Source organism: Fundulus heteroclitus, chromosome 3 (genome assembly GCF_011125445.2).
Source record: "Fundulus heteroclitus isolate FHET01 chromosome 3, MU-UCD_Fhet_4.1, whole genome shotgun sequence".
NCBI classification, from domain to species: domain Eukaryota; kingdom Metazoa; phylum Chordata; class Actinopteri; order Cyprinodontiformes; family Fundulidae; genus Fundulus; species Fundulus heteroclitus.
Window position 1 is genome coordinate 43,665,542 of NC_046363.1, and position 17,337 is coordinate 43,682,878.

Here is a 17,337-nt window from a genome sequence, read left to right on the forward strand (position 1 = left end):
AGTGCATCAACATCTTATCCAGGCAGTCCCAGAAGATTCCAGAGCAGCATCTAAAGCTCTGTAGGCTTTACTGGCTGTGAAGGTCTCGAGCTATTTTGCTGCTTCAGGACCTTTGTGCCTGGATGTTATCACTAACTCTGAAGGTCGTTGGCACATTAAACTATATTATCTTAAAGGAAACAAGATTCCTGATTCAAACGAGCTTTGAACTTGAGTTAGACTCCAACCAGAGATAAACTGAAGCACCTCTTATCTCTGACGCTACATCCCACTGAAAAGACCGCCTGGCTCAGCCTAGCAGTGACGACAGCAGGACAGATATTGATGCGGCTCCACTGACTGGTGAAAGGTTGACGGGTCAACGCTGCAGCGAGTCGCAGCCCACAGCCAGATCCAAAGAGATTCTTACTGAATGAGCCGGGCTTGGATACTTTCTGCTGTTTCTCTCAATATGGAAAACACAAGCATTTATTTTTTTCTGATCTATTTAAAGTCTATAGTGTGTAGTAGTTGTTTTTTTCAAATAAAGATGAAAAAAACCTTCTTTTAAATGAATAATTTTTGTTCACGAATGCAGAGTCTCCTGCAATCGATCAAAGAAAGAAGTAAAAAGTCACCTTCTTTGTGAGATCAGAGCTGCAGGTTTCCTCTCAGACTGAATGAGTCACTTGTAGATAAAGAGGAAAACGACTAATTCAGTAAATGCCTTCAAAACACTTTTTATCTGAAAAGCAAGGACATCCCTGTTGAGATCATTAAGGTCGACAGCTTCCATCCTCGGTGCTCGGCTCAGCTAATCTACCTCAGAGTTGTTAGGCTGACCTTTGAATGGCAGCTTGAACGGAGGATAACAGTGCGGGATGATCTTCCCTGAATCAGCCGAGACGTTTTGGTTTCCCGTATATTCTCCATGCTTACTTACTTACAGTGTGGATAAATTCACAATAAAGTGAATTTATCCACTATAATTTATCAGTTTATCTAATAATCTTTGCATATTGTTGGGCTCTGCATTGCTAGACAATTAAATGCACCAACATGCTGATGGAAAAATGTCTGATTAAGACTGTATGTCTGATCATTGTCTCACTGAAAGTGCCGCAAGCTTTATGCTGTAGGTTAATAAAATAAAAAAGTTTATGTCAGCATGCTGACTTAAGAGATGTGTTTTAAAGTCACTGAGAGGAAGTAATGTACATCTGCAGAACCGGTCTTTGCAGATAATTCAGCAAAAGCTTTAAGTCTTCATGGCTGATCACTGAGTTTGCAGCTTTTATTGTTAGGTTTAAAGTAGGAAGTTGCCTTTGATCAACAACATCTGTCTACAGATTTAGAGCACAGCAGCGTGTATCTACGGGTGTAAAAGCCTGAACATATATAACGCACACTGGAAGACGCTGACCAAACATCCAATCTGCGTTTTCATGCAGAACTGACCTGAGTTAGGGGACATCGCTGTCACTCAAATGGACCTAAGTTTGGACACCGGGTTATTTGGATTGAGTTTTGGGGTTTATTGAGGGTTAAAAGTATTTAAGAGGAAAAGGATCCGACACAGATGAATGCTTTGCTGGCATTTTATTTCAGACAGGCGATAATGAGATTTAAATGCAGATGTCCCCTGGTGGAGTGAAATGCCATCTTCCCTACTTATTCATTCAGTGGTCTCAGCACCAACGTGTCGGTGAGACATCAGGAAGCGTGGACGCTGTTGACAGGATGTCGGTGGAGAACTGGCGGCATGTGAGCGAGTGTAGGAGAGAGTCATGTAGATTTAGAGCGGCAGCTTTGGATCAGCGGACGGGACGTGAGTCACGTTAGCACCTGAGTCCCCGCGCTGCTGGTTTCCGTTGTTTACCTGCCTGCTCAGCGGTGATAAAACCCAGGATATTATTCAGGGTCTCTTCCGTCTGAGATGTTTGGAGGACTTTTAAAAAAGCAAACTTTACACCACCTCTCTCTGATTTAACGCTGTCAGCAGCATTTACCAACAGACATTTCTCATTTCCACGTTTTTTTCAGTCATGATGAAGAAAATAGTTTCTTTGGCCAAACCAAACAACAGCATCAGTTCAATGTACCCCCCCTCCCCCTTTAAACTAGATGATTCCCATAAACATTTAATTTCAACTGAATTGCTTTTGATGATCGTGTAATTTGGGGGTTGAATTATTGCTGATTGCGTCCATTCATGTGCTCAGCTGGGTCAGGTGCTCCAGACAACAAAGGTTTTATTATGAAGCAAACAAGAGGGGAAACATAAAACTCCATAACAACAGAACATTTCCTGTAACATGATTTCCAGTTCACTCCTCCCCAACATGCCTGTTTGACTCCAGTTGTTTTTGTCTGTGACATATCAAGTAAACTTTTTTTTGTAAAAGTTTTAGCATTAACGAGCTCTAAGGGCTATTCAATTCAATTCAATTCAGTTTTATTTATATAGCGCCAATTCTCAACACATGTCTTCTCAAGGTTCTTTCCAAAGTCAGCTTCCATCAGATCCTCCAGGTTGGTGAGAAAGTTTCCTCTCTAAGGAAACCCAGCAGGTTGCATCAAGTCTCTCCAAGCAGCATTCACTCCTCCTGAAAGAGCGTAGAGCCACAGTGGACAGTCGTCTGCATTGTTGATGGCTTTGCAGCAATCCCTCATACTGAGCATGCATGAAGCGACAGTGGAGAGGAAAACTCCCCTTTAACAGGGAGGAGAACCTCCAGCAGAACCAGAACCAGGCTCAGTGTGAACGCTCATCTGCCTCCACCCACTGGGGCTTAGAGAAGACAGAGCAGAGACACAGAAAGCACAGAAGCTCACATTGACCCAGGAGTACTTTCTATGTTAGATGGTAATAGAGGATGATCTGCCTCCCCTGATGATGTCACAGCTAACAGAACACCAGACCAGGTGTACCTTCTATGGAGAGAAAAATGACAGATACACGTTACCTATTGTACTTGATGGTCCACAAATTGATCCTTCTGCCCTGCTTAAATATATTTGTGACAGTGTTCCCCATAAATTGCCTAGCTGTACTAAAGCTGAGGGAGGGGAGCGGCCTTGTTGGTAGCCAAACCCTGGTGGTCTGATCACCACCTTGGATGGAAGGAAGGTTTGCTCCATTTCCTCCGGCAGCAGTGGAGAACAGGATCTCTACGTCGTCAGATCAGGTTCTGTTCCCTCATCCTGCTGCTGCTGGATCCACTGATGCAAATCAGCTGCTTTCCTCTTTGCTTGATTCGTTTTGACTGGATCCTTCTGACTGGTTTTGTTGTTTAGGACCAAAAAGCAAACAATAACATTATAAACTAGAAGGTTTTTAATGACAATTACAAGCTGGGTTGCAGATTTTAAAGCTCTTATGGTTTTTACTGGGTTCTAACTTTAAAGACTTTAAATATTTTCCAATACAATAAAGGACAATTTGTGTTTCCCCTAAAAGTGTATAAGTTATGTTATTTCCCAGGAGGCCTCTAAAAGGTAAGAGAATTCCCAGCCACCCTGCTGACTGTGCAAATTTAGTGGGAATGTCATAGAGAGACATTCAGAGATAAACCTACTACAACTAATACAGCACGATTAAAACTGATCAAATTCAGTACAAATAAACAGCAGTGGGTGAAACAAGCAACCTTAGCCAATAGTCTGAAATCATTTTCCCAGATTTTAAAATTAGAGCACATCACTTAGGACTGGTGAAAAGTCACAGCTAAAAAAAATGAAAATTATAAACTCTCTCAGCAAATATCTGAATCACTCTTAAGATAATTTTAGGCAGACTTAGGAGCTCTCTGAGAGGTCTGAGGATCCTCTCTTTAGCAACGTTTTCCTTTGGGTAACTACTAGAGTACATTTTTAACCGGATTCATATAAAAAAAAAACCTAAACCAAACGGATTGGTGATGGACCTTTGACAATCATCAGCTTTTCTCATTTCTGATTTCACTCAATCATAAAATCAGATTTAAATGCCCCTCGGCAGTTTTAGCTTTTCAGTTTTCAGAGGGTTATGCTTCAATTCTCCTGCAATGTTTCCTCGCTGGTGCAAATCTTTATAGAAGTCCAATAAGGTTTCCGGTGGAGGTAATTTACAGCACATTAGGAATCTAATGAGAGTGAAAGTGAGGCCTTGAGGTTCTAGACATGCTTTTATTGGAGAATAACAACTCATTATCATCTCTTTATCATCTCTTTCAGTCATTTCCAGCTCTCTGTCCTCGTCCTCATCGCCTTCTCCTTTCTCCCCCCCTCAGGTTTGATCGTGTACCTGGGGATGATGGTCGGAGCCTTCGTCTGGGGCGGCCTGGCTGATCGGATCGGCCGGAGACAGACCCTCCTCATTTCCCTCTCTATAAACAGCGTCTTTGCCTTCTTCTCATCCTTCGTCCAGGGCTACAGCTCCTTCCTTTTCTGCCGCTTGGCCTCTGGCGTCGGGTAAGCAGGCGGATGAATCACGCAGGGAGTCACCGCTACTGCGATGCATGAACAGCAGCTGATTTGATGAGCAGTGAAGTGCCAAAAATCACAAAATAGGGAAAGAAAAGCGCTCACAAAATGGTGCTGCACGTCTCTTATGTGATGTACTTGACGTGCAAAAAAACATTTGACAGATTTTGTTCTGACTGGAGTGATGAATTCCTTTCTTCAGCTGTATTATTGAAGTTTTAAGTAAAGATGTAAATGTATGAGGCTACCTTTGTAAAATTCTCTGAAAATGTCAAAATGAATGTTAAAATATCCAGTAAAAGACTTAGGTCATTGTGTGCAGTATTGTAAAACAGTCTATGTTTTATATTACTGTCTAATATATCCAAAGCAACCGGGCCCTGTGTGAAAAAGAAATCATCAGCTGTGATCAATCACATCTTATCCTGGTTAGAGCCCGATTTGTCTTACAAAATCACTTAAATAGGACCTGCCTGACAACGGGAAATAGGCTAAAAGATCTAAAAAAGCAAGACACACTGACCCGATCTAAAGAATTTCTAGAACAGATGAGAAATAACATTACTAATGTTTATCAGTCTGCTGACAAAGCCATTTTTAAGACTTTGGATCCACAGTGAGAACCACAAATGGTGAAAACATGAACCAAGGTCAACCTTAGTAGGAGTGGCTGGTCAACCAGCAATAATCTGCAGGCGCATTCATCCAGGTGGCTACAAAAGGAACAACATCTAAAGCTCCAGGTCTCCCTTTCCTCAGTTCAGGTCAAAGAGCTAAATGGCCTCCTGGTAAGAGTTTCCAGTGCTGGCCTTAGTTAACACAAAGGTATATGTTATATTTGCAAAAATACATCTTAATGATCTCCAAGACTTTTAGGAAAATGTTCTTTGGACTGACGAAACAAAAGTAAAACTTTTTGGAAGGTGTGAGTCTCATTGCTTTTGGTGTAAAACTAACAACAGTCTACAAAATAAAAAACCATCATATTGACATTTAAACATGGCGATGGTAGTCTGATGGTCCGGAGCGGCTCTATTTCTTCAGAACTGAACGGCCTGTTGTGATTAAAGGAACCAAATTTATGGTCTGGGTGTGGCCTAGTCAAAGTCTGACTCAAATTCAGTAAAGACTGAAACAGGCTGTTCATGCTTAGCAATAACCTCATATGTGGCTGAATACATGCAGAGAAGAGTGGGTGCATATTCCTTCCCAGAGATGGAAAGGAGTCACGGTAAAGAATTGTAAAAGCTGCATGGGGTTTAGGTCTACTGTCTCACAAAGAGCTAGGTTGGCTTGGAGAGCTTTCCCCCCTTAAACAATGAAATAATCTTTTTAAATACTGCTTTTTTCATCTATTCAGGTTATATTTCTTTATTTTTGCTGAAATGGAACATTTCAGATCAGCAAAAATAAAGAAATCTGCTAAGTGTCAAATGCTTTTATTTTTTTTTACAACACTATAATTAACGTTATAATGGTTATGTTTACCAAAACCAAAGAATATTTAAATCCCTACTTTCACTTTTACAGTATAACAACCAGCCACCTAAAGTTTTAACAAAAATTAACAAATTTCCCCTTTGTACACTTCTTGTGTATTACTTATTAAAACTGGTCTTACTTTTATCTTACTCACAAGAACAAAATTCATCTTTTAATCACCTCGTTGGCTGCGTTCCTTAACAAGGAAATTAAGAAATATAAGAATCAAATTGTTAACCACGTCAATCAGTTTTTTGTAACTCTGGGACAGGAGTTCTCCGAAGATATTCCTGAGTCACTCTGCGTATTTCAGAATCAGAAACCAAAGAAGAGACCATAATCCCAGGTCTATGTTTCTTCATCCTGTAACAGAACAATTATTGGTTGATGTTGTTAAGAAATGCAAGAAAAAAAGGTCTACAGCATGGAATGAATATGAAATTAGTGATGCAGGTGGGATTTTAAAAACCGTTAACTTATATAACTTATATAAGTAATCTGTCATTCAGAAGTGGCTTGTTTCCCGATACAAAACATCAGAATCAGAATCAGACATACTTTAATAATCCCAGAGGGAAATTTCTTTTGTTACACGCTCCAGATATTCAGATATACAAAGGCATATGAATATACCTATTTAAAAATAAATAAATATATATGTATTTATATGTATTTATTTATCAATTGGTTTTCTTTTACTATACTACCTTCAATAAATTAAAGAGGTCTTGCTCTCTGCGTTACTCCGCAGCATCGGTGGCTCCATCCCGATTGTGTTTTCTTATTACTCGGAGTTCCTTGCCCAGGAGAAGCGTGGAGAGCACCTGAGCTGGCTCTGCATGTTCTGGATGATCGGTGGTATCTACGCCTCCGCCATGGCCTGGGCCATCATCCCACACTACGGTGAGAGAAACAAACGGGTCTCTGCGTCACGTTCACAATCTGTACTTACCATGGAAGGATTCCCCGATGAACCAAGATCCCTTTTTACAAACATTTCATACATTACAAATGGTTCCTAAATCTATTTTATTTTTTTCTGTCACTCACTCTGGGGCTGTAATTATCTTTATACAGTGTCGGGCATCTGGACCAGTGGCGTCTCTGGCATTATAAGTTCAGTGGGGCACAGAAATTCAGCACCTATTTGCAGCAGCTATTTTATTTGTGATGCATAAAACCTGACTTTGATCAATTTTAAATTAAACTGACAAATTAGCATAAACCAACACACTAGAAAATCCATTTTATTTAAGCTAAATGTAATTAAATTTTTATACATAAAATTATACATAAATGATCACTAATATTGTTAATTTATTGAAGAGAGAAGATTCACATCAATCCTTCAATGAGCCATTAAGGACAACCAACACTAGATGGTTGCTCATTGTGCAGCAGAACGTAAACGTAACGTCTGTATTTCCAGCATTTTGATTGGACGATCCAAGCTTGGGGCCGTATGATTTGTGCCCCACAGCTGTCTACTGAGAGTGTACTGGGCATGCTTACTGTGATTTCAGATGTTGATTATTTAAACAAACGTTTAGGGGGGAGGGGGGAGGGGGGGGGGGCTACTGAGCTTGTCAGTTTTCTGGCAGACTTAGATATTTATTTAAAATGTTTTTAACTGAATTTTATTGGTAAGGGAATCAGTCTTTTTTGCAATATTACTCTATAAAGAATGATCATGTCCCGCTGATTATTGTGAACATAGAGCTTCTCAGTGAAATCTGGACAGTACACGCGTTGTCATATTTGGTGACCCTCAACATATGACAATGTGTTGTGAAAATAATCGTTTCTACTCTGAACATTCCTACGTCTGCTGTTGGGTTAGAGACAGAATCCCATTATAAAAATCGCTCTATTCAACCTGCATGTGAGTATTTGGGAAACATGGGAGGAAAATGTATTTTCTCTTCAACCAACATAAACATGTGGAGCTTCCTAAATGCACCAGAGCTGTTAACTGGTACCTGAACCATGTCTGTGGGCCAGTTCGGACTAGATGGAGGCTTTCAGCAGCTGCCATACCCAGTGGGTCTGGTATGAAAAAAATATGGATATCTGGAAAAGTGCCTCAGATCCACAGACCAGTATGGAGAAGGATCTGTGGGCCTGTTTCTCTCTGGGGGTCATGTGATCATTTTTAGAAAGTCAAAAAAGCGGCTCTGTATTTTTTTTAAGTTAAACTTTTTACCAGACTGCCAGTAAGCTCAAAGGGAGATCTGCAGGTAAAGTTTGGTTTCAGTTTCCCCTCCTTGTCTCTCCATGTGTAGGCTGGAGTTTTCAGATGGGCTCGGCCTATCAGTTCCACAGCTGGAGAGTCTTTGTGCTGGTGTGCGCCTTCCCGTCTGTGGCCGCCATCTGTGCCCTCAGCACCATGCCTGAGAGTCCGCGCTTCTACCTGGAGGTGAGCTGCCAACTCGCTCCTCAAAGCTTAAACCTTATGGGCTTAATATAGAAATAAATCGCAGCTTATTAAACACAATAAACAGAGTACTGCCGTAATTTTCAGACCATAAAGTGCACTGGATTATAAGGCACACTAAATATCTGGTGTAAATCCAGATAGCTATATGATTTTTGTTGAATATATGTACTATAATTGCTTTTTTTTTTTTTTTTTCAAATAAACACCATTTTATTTATATTTTGGAGGTTTTAAAGTAAAGAAAGATAAAAGTTTAGCAAAAAATATGGATGTATAAATTTTCTTCTGAGACATATGTGGATATTATGTTTAAAAAAGACATGGTTTCCAAACTAATGACAAGAAAAAAATGCTAAAACATGCATTTACCTTTATAGCTATTAGGGCTGGACGATGTCGAAAAAAAAGATAAAATAGAAATCATATTGATCAATATCGATAATTATCAATTAATTCAAAACATATATTTTAAGTGCAGCCCTGGACATTTTATGCTGCTGCTTAGTGACTCATTTTTAGATACAGAAACACTGAATTCAAACTTAACCCTTTATTCAACCAACTTTTTACCAAAACTGCAGGTTTTTAAAAAGAAAAAAGAACATGTGCTCTCTGAACTATTTAAAAGGGGCGGAGCTTAGTTCCTGGATCTGCGTTGTGATTGGTTGGGAGGATGTAATGACTGTAATATTAACCTACATGGCTAGAATGCAAAAGGAGGAAAACTGTTATTCTATTAAACTTTTTCTTGACCCTTTTTTCTATCATCAATATTTGGCGATCGATTGATATATATTGTTATTGAATTATCAACCAGTTCTAATATCTATGTATAATAAACATTAGTTGATTCTTTATCATATTTAGCCAAAGTGATCCAACCAGTTGAGGCCCTGGAGCTGCAGGCCGCAGTGCCTAGTCCTCTCGTTAGGTTTTGTAATAATAAACAAAATCCATCTTTCTATCCAACATCAAATTTTTCTCTATTGTGCTTCAGGAATTGTTCTGAGTGAGACTGACAACTGCTTGTTCCCCACGCTCTGCTTCCTCAAACAAATAAAACAAAAAAAAGAGAAAATGTAAAAAATTACAATATCCCGCTGAGATCCAGTAGGTTTTTATTAATTTTTACATCATGATAGACGTTGGTTTATTTCAATCTGAAAAACTCACAGAGAAAGAAATGGCAATTAGAAGGATTTTATTGATACAATACTTTAAGTCTTTGGCGCTCAGACCTCGGCAGGAACATTAATGCTGAATTATACTTTAATATGCATAAGTAGATGTATGAGAACAGGTATGTTCCCCCCAGGTCTGAAACTGGTGGTGGAGTGGAGATAGAAGAAGTTTGTTCAGTCCATATGGTGATCTGTTTAAGATAGATGTCCAACTTGATAAACACAGGTTTGCATGAACTGTCCATGATGAGCAAGCTTGAAGCGACTGTGGAGAGGAAAAACTCCCCTTTGGGAAGAAACCTCTGGCAGAACCGGGCCCAACATGGTGGTCTTCTGCCGGACCAATAACAGGCGATAGGGAGTGATGAAGACTGAAGGGAGAAAACACTCTGATGGGTTGAGGATGGAGGAACGTCTTGGAAGCTAGATGAACTCAGCTATGATGGTGGAGAAGGGGTTGGGGGTGGGTTGAATCGGACATCTGATTCGAAATCCAACATGCAATCCATTTGCGCTTGCTGGTTAGCAGGCTGAGACGTGGATTTGAAGTTGCTTTTAAGATGAGCGTGGGATGCTGATTGGCTTCATGGAGGTGCGGTTCGTAGCTGATTGGCTCACATCAGAGGCGTATCGGACTCTGATTGAATGGAGGCAGGCGATGAGTTTCTTCGATTGAACTTGCGCCTTCAGCTTCATATCTGATTTTCAGACAGCAGCAACGATGGCACCGTACAGAAGGTCCTTCAGTAACGTTCTAGTTGTCTTGTCTACCTCCTGCAGAATGGGAAACACGACGAGGCGTGGATGATTCTGAAGCAGGTCCATGACACCAACATGAGGGCCAAGGGTTACCCAGAAAGGGTCTTCTCTGTAAGTTTCAAACAGCACAAGCAATGTTGAACATTAATTAAAATGTAAGTATTAAAAGGTCTGATCTCTTGTTGCCAGGTGACCACCATTAAAACGGTGAAACAGTTTGATGAGCTGATGAACATGGGCGATAGTGGAGCCTGGCATGAGAAATGGAGGCTAAAGCTCTCCGCACTTTTCCATCAGGTGAGAACGCCTCATTTCATATTCTGAAGAACAGCAAAAAGAGAAACAAATATATTAATATGTTTATTTCTTTCAATCAACAGATTTTCAGAGATATCCTCTCATTGTTTGTTCAGCAAACTATTATTTCATGAGTACCTCTGTGTTCTTGTATTCTTTCAGGTGTGGAGAAATTTCCAAACAATTTTCTCCCCTGAGTACCGGCGCACCACCTACATGATGATGGCCGTGTGGTTCTCCATGTCCTTCAGGTAAGCCCGGGTTGAAAAACCAGGTTGAATTATCAGGACTTACTGACACATTCATCAAAGTTGTGTCAGAAACTCTCAGCTTGGTGCATTTTGTTGGACTTAAAGGAGCATTGCGCAAGTTTAAAGGTTAATTATAATTTTTTTCCCCATGCATGCCTTACAATTTATTTACCACAGTTGCCTTTATAGACTGGATTAGTCAGTTTATGAATGATTTGGGTCGTATTCTCTGGGTGTGATGCGCTATATGCTCTTGTTCACTCTGCTACTTTGTTGAGTCTCTGCTGCCATTGATGGAATAGCAAGAGAACACGGGCTAACGTCAATATTTATAGCTTTCTTACCTAAGAAGACATTATGCCTCTAAACAAAAGACCTGTGCAATCTCAGCGGAGGATGTTTTACCTTTTCTCCCATGCACATGCACAACACTGGCGTAATTTCAACTTCTTGCCACAGGGGGCAGACTTGTGGTATGCTCCTTTAAAGCAGTGTGTAAGATTTTCACACTGGCGCATCATCCAGTGATGAATTACAAACAACCTCGCCGTTAAGCATGTAGTAACTACTACAGAATCCGTAGAGTATCATAAATGTGACAATGTCAACATTTCCTCAATGTATTTGGTACCACGCTACTGCTAATAGCTAGTAGCAACAACTCTGCTTGTTTTTTTTCTAAAGTCGCTTGAAAATTCTGTGAGTCACAGTTTTTTTTGGGGCTCATTTTTGAACGTGCAGTAAAAAGTAAAAATCTTTCTGTGCGTTTTCTACAGCTTGGGCTAATTTACTTTTTTCCTCTTCCAGCTACTACGGCTTGACAGTGTGGTTCCCTGACATGATCAAGTACCTGCAAAAGCAAGAGTACGCCTCGCGTACAAAGGTCTTTGTCAAGGAGAAAGTAGAACATGTCACCTTTAACTTCACTCTGGAGAACCAGGTCCACCGTCAGGGGCAGTACTTCAGCGACAAGTGAGTCTGATGTTCTCTCCTATTAGAGGCTCCCAGGGGCAAGTGAAAGGGAGAAAGATCATTTCTATCGTGAAATAATGAAAGATTTCATAGATGTATTCATTTTCAAAGAGTAATATTAATGACAGATTTTGTGATGTTTTAATTGTCAGTATTGATTTGATCTAAAGTAACTCTGATGACTTGAATATGTTTAATAATCAGAATTTAGAGACACTGCTTGTTTTTTATTGCTTGCAGGTTTATGAATATGAAAATGAGATCTATGGTGTTCGAAGATTCGCTGTTTGAAGAGTGTTACTTTGAGGATATCACCTCCAGCAACACTTTTTTCAAGAACTGCACATTTATTGCCACCCTCTTTTACAACACTGGTGAGAAGTTCACACACAGACTTACTGATGCTTTACTTTATAGCCATTAAATAAAGCTGGAAAGCTGCTTGTACATCCAATGAGGGATCTATACATCTACCATAATATTAGAACGTAATTAACTCATGTTTTACTGGCTGTGTTTTTAACAAACACTTTTCCCATTGTGGGGTCTCTTTTGATCAATAATGACTATGAAATCTGGTGTGTTTATGCTGGTTAAAATTAATTACTTGCAGACCCTGGTAAAGACCTAACCTATTTTTTTTATCACGTTCTGATATAATTGAAAGAGGGGGCTCTTTTTATTACCATGAATGTGTTACTGACGACTCCTCTTCACCCCACTCCTGTTCCCCTCTTTTTCCCTCCCCTTCTACTTTGACAGATCTTTTTAAATACCGTCTGATCAACTGTAAGCTCATAAACAGCACTTTCCTGCACAACAAGGAAGGCTGCCTGCTCAGTGACGTCAGTGATGAAAATAATGCCTACATGGTCTACTTCGTCAGCTTCCTGGGTACCTTGGCAGTGTTGCCAGGTAATATCGTGTCTGCGCTCCTCATGGACAAGATTGGACGTTTGAGGATGCTTGGTAAGACGGAGAACAGGGCAACATTATGCAACATTTGGTCAGGTGAAAGTGTTGAAGGAGAGAGGGAGAGTGAGCAAGTTGATGTGAATAAACGTTCTACTTTTGAGATTTTTTTAATATAGCCACTAATAATTGCAAATTAGAGTGATTTTAAACATTTGAACTCGTGTTATCTCGTGTTTTGCTAAATTTGAGCAAACCAGAGCTTGTGCATTTGTGTAACTCACAAAACTCACACAAAACATGTTAAAATAAATTCCCACAGCACTGGTGCAGATCAGCCCCATTTAAATTATGAGTTTTGGATGCATTTAGAAAAACGTTTAAAAACAGCACTAACACTTCATAATGTCCTACCCTTACTGGATGTATTAGGTTTGCAACGTTTCAAAGCCCACATAAATTACCACCAAATGTTGTGGTAATTTATGTGTGTCAGTCTATCATTAATTCATCCCAATACTTGAAATCCTCAGAATTGTGTGCTGTTACAATGGCTTGACAAATGTGAGTAAATCAGAGCTTTTCATTTGAACTCCTTAAAGAAAATGTGCAAACTATGAAGTCATAGAAATAGCTTGAGTGCACTAGTGCTGTTTGCTCAGATTAAAATAATATTTTATGCATGTATTTAGAAGGAAAACGGCCCTTGAATAAAACAGCAAGCAGGGATGAATGCTGTAGTCATCCGTGACTAGTAAATGGCTCAATTTATAAGCTTTAATTATAATATGCAAATGCATTTCAGTTCCCTTGCCAAGCAGAAGAAACTGTGAAATTGCCTGATACTTTGGGGAGCTCCACCAACTTGTTTTGCGGTTAAGATTGGGAGGAGTATTATTTAGCTTCAGAGATTTGTTTATTTGGAGTCTCCCATGAAAGCTCTGAACTGCAGCAACTTTAATGCATGTAAAACATGCTGTTTTATGGCAAAATGGTGACTTTGAAAACACCTCATGCCCACAACTGTTCGCAGCTGCTTGGTTCTGGAAATACTTCCATTACATAGATTTTAGAAATTATTTTGAAGGAACTTATATTCAATAACTTGGAATATAAGAAAGGTTTATGGTCTACAACATGTCATTATCGAAAATATTGTGTTAAATACTATCAGGTAGGGGTTAGACTGTGGATTCGCTTTCTTATAAGTGTAGAGAGGTCATGTGCGTGTACCAAATGTCAAATTCCTCAACAAAGCAGAGGCAAGGCTGGGTCTTTGATGTGCCTAATTCAGGGTCTTGTCATTTGGTATCTTCTAATCCTTCTTATGTCACAGAGAATAAAATGTTTTATTATGATCAAAGAGAAGAGGGGCTCACTGCTTACGCATTTCTGTTGTAAAAAAAGAAATAATTATTTTCAGTGAAGAACCACTGATGTTGTTGCCTATAACTCTTGAAATATTTCATAAAATTTGAAAACGAATTGTGTAAAGGATGTTGCTCTGGGAACCCGATACTCAAGCTGGACACAGAGTTTGCTTTTAAAATGTTTAGAGAAGGCGACGAGGTAAGCAGGCAGGTACGGGCTGGAGACCAGAAGATGTAGACGGGGTAGCAGGCAGAACCAGAACAGTCCAGAAGCAGGCAGAACCAGACTGAGCAGGAGTTGCCAGCGGAATCAGATTTTACCAGAAACTGTAGGCAGAACCAGACTTGAAGCCGTTGACGTGTTCCCAGGGTGAGCAAAGCGAATCACAGTATCCAGGCGCCGCACACAAGCACTAGCTAGGAGTCTAGCGAAGGCAGGGCGAGGACCGGTCCCAGGCATAACACGGCAAAACAAAGCAAAGTCTCTGGCCAAAACAACACATGCAGGCGTGGAAACAAGACAAGATGTTCTGGCAGGGAATAGTTGGATGAGGCAGGTATATATGGGTGACAGGTGATCTGGTTAGGACTGATTAGTGGTTGTAGCAGGCAGAACCAATTAAGATGACTGGTGGCTGAGAGGACAAACAAAAACCTAAATCATGACATAATTGTTGAATATTATCAATGTAGATCATGTCTACAGGTATTGCTTTATATCCAAAGGATGATGGAGATCACTGCAACTGCTGTACCTCCTGGCTGGCTCGCCAACCATGTAGGCAGTGGAGGCACCAGAATTTTTTTCCCCCCTACATTTTTCTGAAACACCTTTAACATGCCATACCCTACAATCACCAACTCATTGGGCAGCAGTGTGCCTAATGAGTAGATAGACGGCCTTTGGCCTGTCAAGGACGCCATAGAATTACAAGACCACTGCAAGTAATTTATTACAACAAAAATAAACTTGGTCTGCAGCACCATAACTCATTGTAGGGTAAACCATCCATCCATCCATCCATCCATCCATCCATCCATCGTTCATACCTGCTTAATCTTGCAGGACTGCAGGGGATCTGGTGCCCTTCTCCAGCAGTCACTGGACATGTAGTAGGGTACATGCTGGACGGCCCTCCAGTCTGTCCCTGGGCTCCTTTGAGTGGATATCATTTCATTTTAGTATCAAATGTCTTCTTAGAAGGATGGTGCGCCTGTTGTTGTGGTAGAGGGCAAAGTCATTAATAATTCTCTCTCGTTCCAGTGTCTTGGGGATTTTTTTGCCAGTTCACTGGCGCAGCTGTCCCTGTTGCTGTTCCTGTGGTATTTTTTCCAACAACACAAACAAGATAAACTGCACCTACAGTTAACTAATAAAACACGAAGGGTGAAAGACATAGATGTCAACTTTTAGGAGTTTAAAAATGCATCTTTGTACATTTTTGTACAGCATAAGATATAATAACTCCTGAGAGTTGTTAACGTCACACCAGTGCTCGTATTTCCTTTGAAGCATCAGGCAAACCTTTTAATGGCATTAAATATAATCACCATGACAATGTATCAAATCTACCATCAAAATGAAAAAAGGAAATGCTTTAGGCCTTCCGTCTAATCCACGGAGAGCAACAGCACCCCCTAGTGCCTCAATAAAGACACATACGGTAGTCTTTATTGAGGCACTAGGGGGTGCCTCAATAAAGACACAACTCTTTGAGAAAGTTGCTGATATTTCTTTGCATTTTTGTTTTGTTAGAGCTGCACAAACTTGTTGAAATGCACAATTGTTCTCAAAAATTGTTTCCCCCTCCCGTCATGTCGAACAGAATGTCTCAGTTCTTGAGTCACTGTGGGCGACAGTGGCACAGGAGCTTGGGAGTTTGTCCTGCAACTGGTTTGAACCCCCGCTCTGACGGTCTCAGTTTCCTTGGGCAAGGCACTTCACTCGCTGGCAGTGGTCAGAGGGCCTGATGGCACTGATTGTATGGCAGGCTGGCTTTCTGTCAGTCTGCACCAGGCCAGCTGTGGTTGCAGATGTAGCTCACCACCGTCAGCGTGTGAACGTGTGAATGACTGAATGTGGTGTAAAGTGCTTTGGGGTCCTCAGGACTTGAAGTGCTATACAAGTGCCGGCCATTTACCATTTGAGTCAGTCTCTGGGATGGTTCGCTTTTTTGCCTTGCATTCTGGGAAAGGTTTTGTTTTAGATGATCATAATCTGTACCTGCTTTGTTGGCAAAAACAACTTTAGTATTTCAGGAGATCACCCTTGCCATTTCATCTTTTCATTCTTCCATTTTCTACCCATGTACCACTCATTTTATAGCCATGTATGTTTATTGCTCTTTGTAGTTATTAAATGGTCATAATCTCACCTTTAATTAGACTGTAAATTACTGTAAAGTTTATGAAAACATTTTATTAAACCCGATTTTCATTAATTTTATTTCCGAGCCGCTTTTGGGCCTACTGTCCCGTATATAAGTCAAATCATGACTCCTATTCAACCTATAACCACGATAAACCTCCTGCCGGTAAATTTTGTTTATTGTAGTTACATCATGTCATTCAACAGCAGACCATGAGCTGGATAAAATAAAATTACATCCAGTTATTCGACTGTCAAGGCAGCAACAAATGCCCCCCTGCTGGGTAGACACTGATGCATGGTTGGTACAAAATGTTCTGCAACACATTTTGGCTCTAATATTACAAAAAGAACAAAAAAATGGTGTTTGGCCTATTATTCAGTGCAAATCCTTTTAAAACATCAGTCTTTTATCTCCATTAAAAACTGCTCCCATCTAATTTGTTACCCCGCAGTAAAGACCCCCTTTTAAAATCTTTTGTTTAGTAAAGAGAAACTAAACAGGAAAATATTTTTGTTAAGCTTTTAAAATAACGGGTTTATCTCTAAAAGATTTAAAATATGTGTTTGTTAGCAGAGGGACTTTCCTACGATGACTTGTCGACAGTAATCACACCGTGTCTCTCTATTTGCCCATTTTCCTCACAGCCGGCTCCAGCGTCATCTCTTGCATCAGCTGTTTCTTCCTGTCTTTTGGCAACAGCGAGTCAGCCATGATCGCTCTGCTCTGCCTGTTTGGTGGGATCAGCATCGCCTCCTGGAACGCCCTGGATGTGCTGACGGTCGAGCTCTATCCGTCTCACAAGAGGTGGGTGATTTTAGGCATGCGCCGAACTCTCCCCGACACCCCGAAGGCAGCATTGCT

At 40.4% G+C, this 17,337-nt stretch overlaps 1 protein-coding gene across 1 annotated transcript in view; it reads left to right on the forward strand.

The window, feature by feature from the left end:
• sv2a (synaptic vesicle glycoprotein 2A) overlaps positions 1-17,337 on the forward strand; it is a 44,095-nt gene that overhangs the window by 21,882 nt on the left and 4,876 nt on the right. The window contains exons 3-12 of the mRNA XM_036135471.1: positions 4,251-4,431; positions 6,677-6,828; positions 8,208-8,341; positions 10,324-10,413; positions 10,492-10,599; positions 10,762-10,850; positions 11,658-11,822; positions 12,063-12,196; positions 12,585-12,791; positions 17,121-17,280. Coding sequence (XP_035991364.1) covers positions 4,251-4,431; positions 6,677-6,828; positions 8,208-8,341; positions 10,324-10,413; positions 10,492-10,599; positions 10,762-10,850; positions 11,658-11,822; positions 12,063-12,196; positions 12,585-12,791; positions 17,121-17,280 — 1,420 coding nt within the window. The remainder of the gene's footprint in view (positions 1-4,250; positions 4,432-6,676; positions 6,829-8,207; positions 8,342-10,323; positions 10,414-10,491; positions 10,600-10,761; positions 10,851-11,657; positions 11,823-12,062; positions 12,197-12,584; positions 12,792-17,120; positions 17,281-17,337) is intronic.